This window comes from Sinocyclocheilus rhinocerous, unplaced genomic scaffold, assembly GCF_001515625.1.
Source record: "Sinocyclocheilus rhinocerous isolate Xijiao unplaced genomic scaffold, SAMN03320098_v1.1 scaffold975, whole genome shotgun sequence".
Taxonomy (NCBI): Eukaryota; Metazoa; Chordata; class Actinopteri; order Cypriniformes; family Cyprinidae; genus Sinocyclocheilus; species Sinocyclocheilus rhinocerous.
The window spans coordinates 2,088,883-2,093,974 of NW_015628726.1; the positions used below are offsets into that span (position 1 = coordinate 2,088,883).

The 5,092-nt window shown below is 37.8% G+C and overlaps 1 protein-coding gene across 1 annotated transcript in view; it reads right to left on the minus strand.

The window, feature by feature from the left end:
* Positions 1–4,084, minus strand: part of LOC107738415 (protein-methionine sulfoxide oxidase mical3a-like) — a 60,584-nt gene extending 56,500 nt beyond the window's left edge. The window contains exons 1-5 of the mRNA XM_016550185.1: positions 3,913–4,084; positions 3,394–3,509; positions 2,591–2,717; positions 1,967–2,060; positions 1,288–1,435 (exon numbers count right to left, since the gene is read on the minus strand). Of these exons, the coding sequence (XP_016405671.1) occupies positions 1,288–1,435; positions 1,967–2,060; positions 2,591–2,717; positions 3,394–3,509; positions 3,913–4,017 (590 nt within the window). The 5' untranslated portion in view covers positions 4,018–4,084. The remainder of the gene's footprint in view (positions 1–1,287; positions 1,436–1,966; positions 2,061–2,590; positions 2,718–3,393; positions 3,510–3,912) is intronic.
* Positions 4,085–5,092: the final 1,008 nt, after the last annotated feature.

Genomic DNA, 5,092 nt, shown 5'->3' on the forward strand with positions numbered 1-5,092 from the left:
ACATAAACAGAATATATATACATAAACACATTTTTTGCAATGATCACTCAAATGTGGTGATCAAACACTTATAATGACGTGACAAAGATATGTAATGGAGGCAGGGCATTTAACAATTGTCACATTCGAAAGAGGGCCTCGAGACGTACAATCGATTCGCTTTCGAGAGGGTTCCTCGAGCTGAAAGGATCCCCCGAATTTGGTGCGGATTCGCCGCGCCTTTACGGAGATATGGCCGTTCAAAGTTTCAATGGTTTTCCATAGACTTAAGCTTTAAAGCGTTTCATCCAGAGCCAAGTAAACAAATACTACATGAAAAACAAAGCTATGAATAACTTATCAAAAGTAATGAGGTGAGGACAAATTAACTACCACAGCAGAAGAAACATTTGAGTAATATTAGCAATAGCAATGACATTATCGCTTAAAGGTGCACTCAAGTTTTTGCTGACTGATATTCCACAGCTTAAAGGGACAGTTCATACAAAAAATGAAAATTCTGACACCATTTACTCACCTTCAAGTTGTTCCAAACCTGTATGAATTTTTATCTTCTGCTGAACATAAAATAAGGTATTTTGAAGAATGTGAGTAACCAAACAGTTGTTAGTCCCCACTGACTTCCAGAGTAGGTAAAAAATACTATGGAAATCAATGAGTTATCAATGGTTCCAAACATTATTCAAAATATAAGGGTGCATAAATGATCACAGAATTTTCTATTTTAGGTGAACTATGTATGCCTTTAATAACAAATCTGTTGAATCTTGGGCTCATCAGATCTTTTGTTTTGTGTTTAGTTTTCTGTCTCCTATTACAGAATAAATGTTATAAATGTCACTTCTGATCAATTTAATGTGTCCTTGCTAAATGAAAGTATACATTTCTTTAAAAATAAATAAATAAATAAATATAATAATAATAATAATATTGGCTAAACGATATATCGGTCGGGCTCTATTTTTAATGATGGAAAGAACTACAGTAGAGAGTGTGCATCTTTTATGATGATAGTCCAAAGCTCATTATCAAACCACCACTAAAACCTTAAAACTCTCTAAAATGTCAAACATTTTTCTTTTTAACTTTGCTTGATCTCCGGTCTTCTCACACTGCGTGGGCATATGACTTACACGTCCTTTCCAATTCAAGTTTTGTTATTCTTTGCATGAACTGAATCTCTGATTCTCTGCGGCAGCGTTTGTGCTCCAGTCCTGCATCTCTAAATATAGCACCGTAATAACACAGAGCTTTTGTTGGGATCAGCATGTGGCATACTGCACTTACATGAGGTCTGGTCTGTAACAGTGGATGAGCGCGCACAGGGCCAGGCCGCTCTTCCAGCACGTGGTGAGATCAGACACGCTGACACCTCTGTATCTCTCCGTCTGCCTTTGACACCAGTTCAGCAGCTTACTGGAGCGCACAATGGATTCTGATGGGGGTAAGCAAAGTCAAGTGGTGCCTAAGCAAGAATGTACATATTCAGTAATGGAATGCGCCAACATCCAATCGGAGTTAGTCACATGACCAGAGCAGCGTCTGAAGAACTTTCATGGTGCATTTCATTCCTTTTTGAGAGGTTATGAAACATTCAAGACATCGACGGCATTGATAAGTTTGTGAAAATCCACAAATATTTGTTAGTGCATAGTTGCATTTAATTCTAAAGCGCTCAAAGACAACTTTTCATTCCATGTCAGAGTTACTCTTTTGATACAATAAACTGCACAAAGCTTGTTGAAACGTAGAAGCCTGTAGAACATCATGCATTAGGATTAGAGTCGCACACAAAATTACCTTGCAATTGCTTCTCAAGCAGAATGTCTAGGATGAGAATAAATCAAGTTATACACATTTACATTTGAGACTATCCAATGTGTAGAAAAACACCTAAATAAATATATGGAAAACTAATGCATCCACAGCTGACGTACAATAATAATGTGACACTAAATCTACCAACCATTTCTTGTGAGTTTAGGAGTTGAAGAGTTGACCACATTCTCCATGTCGACACGCAAATCCCTGGTTTCTCCGGTGTCTAACAGATGCCGTACCTGCAGACAATTATGTTGTAAAGTTATTAGAACTCATGTTTATTCCTTAGGAGGGTCACCATTATCCAAGATAACTAGTTGTCAGACATTTTTTTCTGATGCCAATATCTAGAAAGCAGGCAGAAGGCAGATAAAATGTCAATATGTGCATGAAGTGACAACAAATGAAATGTGCACAAAATTAATTACCTTCTTTACAGATTTACACAAAAGCCAAAAAAAAGAAAGAATGTAACATCAGAAACTTTATTTTTTGGGATGCACCAATATTAAAGTTTGGACAGAAACAAATAAGCATATATTTGTTTTATGTTATAGCAAATAACTGATAAATGGCCAATATTAATATTTTTTTGGGAAAAAAATAATTAATTAAAAAACTTTATAGCAATTGTAAACACAAACTGAATTTAGGGATCACAACATGATAATGTACAGTATGAAATTTTTTTTTTTTAAGATATTAGCAAACATATCTAGACAAAACTTGCAGCTGGGTTTTCTGAAGGGTCAGATGTGCATAATCCCACCTGGTTGGGTCTCACTTGGTGAAGGCTGATGTTGGGGTACCGTGTCGTCGGGTCCACGCTGTACTGACTAAAGTTCTTGCTCACATTCTCTGGTGTCGTCTGAGGCAGCAGTCGATAGATACTTTCCCTGAAACCCAAGGGAGCCACGCTCATGATTACTACACACCATGATTTCAGACCCAAATTCCCTTCATTTTGGCATTCATCCCATTAGTGATGTCTCAAGATAAAACCCTAGAGACATCATGCAAGCTACTTGCTCGTAAAACACTTTTGCTTCCCCACAAACACACTGCTTATTGCATACAAGTTGAAAAGTGCTTTGACACTGTGAATTACCCTGCAGTATGCAGCAAAATAACACTGCAGGAAGAAAACAAGCGCCACAGTAAGTGACGGCCTGCAGGGACTTGAGCTGTTTACTGCTTCGTTTGAAGACACAATCACTGTCAACCTCATCATAAGTTCTGTATCACTCTGGGTGTGTTTGGAATAGCATAACACTATATTACTCATACTATTTTTACAGTATGAGAAAAGTTTAAATATTCAGACACAAATTGGATTAAAATGCTAAATTGCATTGTTTTGATTATCATAGGTTTACATTTCCTGAACTGAACAAGCAACATAGTGAGGCCATGTGAAAACAGCCAAAGCACCTTTTGAAAGACTTATTATTGCAGACTGTATATTATGCATTATTTTTAAAAACAATAAAATGGTTGGAATATACAGTTTATACTGCACAGCATGCTGTAAGCAGCACACTAGCATTCCATTCTGTACATAGCATGTCTTACCGTTCAGCCAGCACTTCCAAAGGGGAGCTTCCATGAGCCCAACTCCGCACCATCCACGCTGCATCCATGGCTGCCAAGAAACCTCTTGCTATTCCAGTGCCCATCGGCCAGAACGGCTATATACACACACAAAAAAAGGCACATATCCATCAGCCAACTTGTTCCTCATACACTAAAATTGATAAATGAACAGCTGTACAGTTCATATTAGAAATCAGTCACCTTCTGTTTGGAAGAAGATGGAAAAACTGCCCTCACAATCGCGGTCTAGCTAGTGTAACTGTGTGGGGGGTTTTAACTTAATGCTTTCATTACCACAGTGGTTTCAGATTTATGTGAGAAAATGTATTTTCAGAAGTTGAAATTTGTCAAAGGAAGAGGTTGAAGAAGAGCAAAAGCCAATTTTGCGGTACTTCATGGAAAACCATCTGGTTCTATTAAAGTAGGTTATAACAAATAAAAAACTCCCTTACATGAGCATAGTCTTATTTCCCTCCTCCATATCGGTTTTCCACTCACCTCTAGAAGACTGTCCCCCACCAGGGCTACTAGCAGCTTATGGGCGTTGCGCTGGCGGACGAGCGCTGCGTTCTCTGAGGCGTACATACAGGTGAAGTCAAACATGGCCACATCAGGTTGGCCGTAATGGTTGATGGCAAAGTCCAGCTTAGGAAGCTGATGATTGGTAGAGAAATCTTCCTCTCTGATTCATGTTGCTACGAGCGAGCAGTGATTGTTTCTGCTAACAGTCAGGCTCTTTAAAACAGATGAGGACTCTCAGCACTGACACTCATTTAAAATGGCTTCATTCTGAGCACCATTACACTTAAGGCATAATCCTACATATTAAAACAAGTGTTTTGTCCAGTGGAATTTTGTCATTTATCCTGAAAAATGCAAAGTAAGCATCCCTTTCTCGCAACCTATCGGGCTACATTAATTGATGTCATTACTGTGCATCATTATATCAGCTGTATTATGCAAGAGTTTGTGTGTGAGTGTGAGAGTAATGGCTGGGACTGAGGCTCCCTGTTAATGATTCAACAAACTTGGCAGTACTGGGATCAGAGCAGAAGAGCTCATTGTGAATAAAAGGGAACAGACTGTCCGCCCAAAGTAATGATTATTTACACTCCTATGGCCAAAAGCCTCCTAAAGACAGAATTAAACACCTAGAACATTTTATTATCCTGATTTGGTGCTAAAGAAACTTTTCTTCTTGTTATCAATGATGAAAACAGTTGTGCTACTTTTTTTTTTTGACAGACGTGTGACAGATTTTTCTGAGGATTCTTTGATGAATAGAAAGTTCAGAAATAACACTATTTGAAATAAAATTATTTTGCAACATTATAAACGCCTTTACTATAACTTTGATAAAAGCAATGCATTATTGATGAATAAAAACTCTTAAAAATTTCTTTAAAATTTTTTTTAAAAGTAACTGATCTCAAACCTTTGAATGGTAGTAAATATTCACATCTGGCTAAGGTACTTTGGTCTCATATTTTGGCATGCAACACCCAAAACATATTTTTTTCAATTCATGTTTGTGCTGCATCTCAAATCATCTGCCTTGAGCAGAAGTGTGCTAGCACTTTCTAAGGGACAGAGAAAGGCAAACAGGAAGAGACAAAGATAAAGAGGGAGGGAGAAGTGCGAATAAAAGTGTGGAGATTAGTTAGAAAACTGGCGGCAG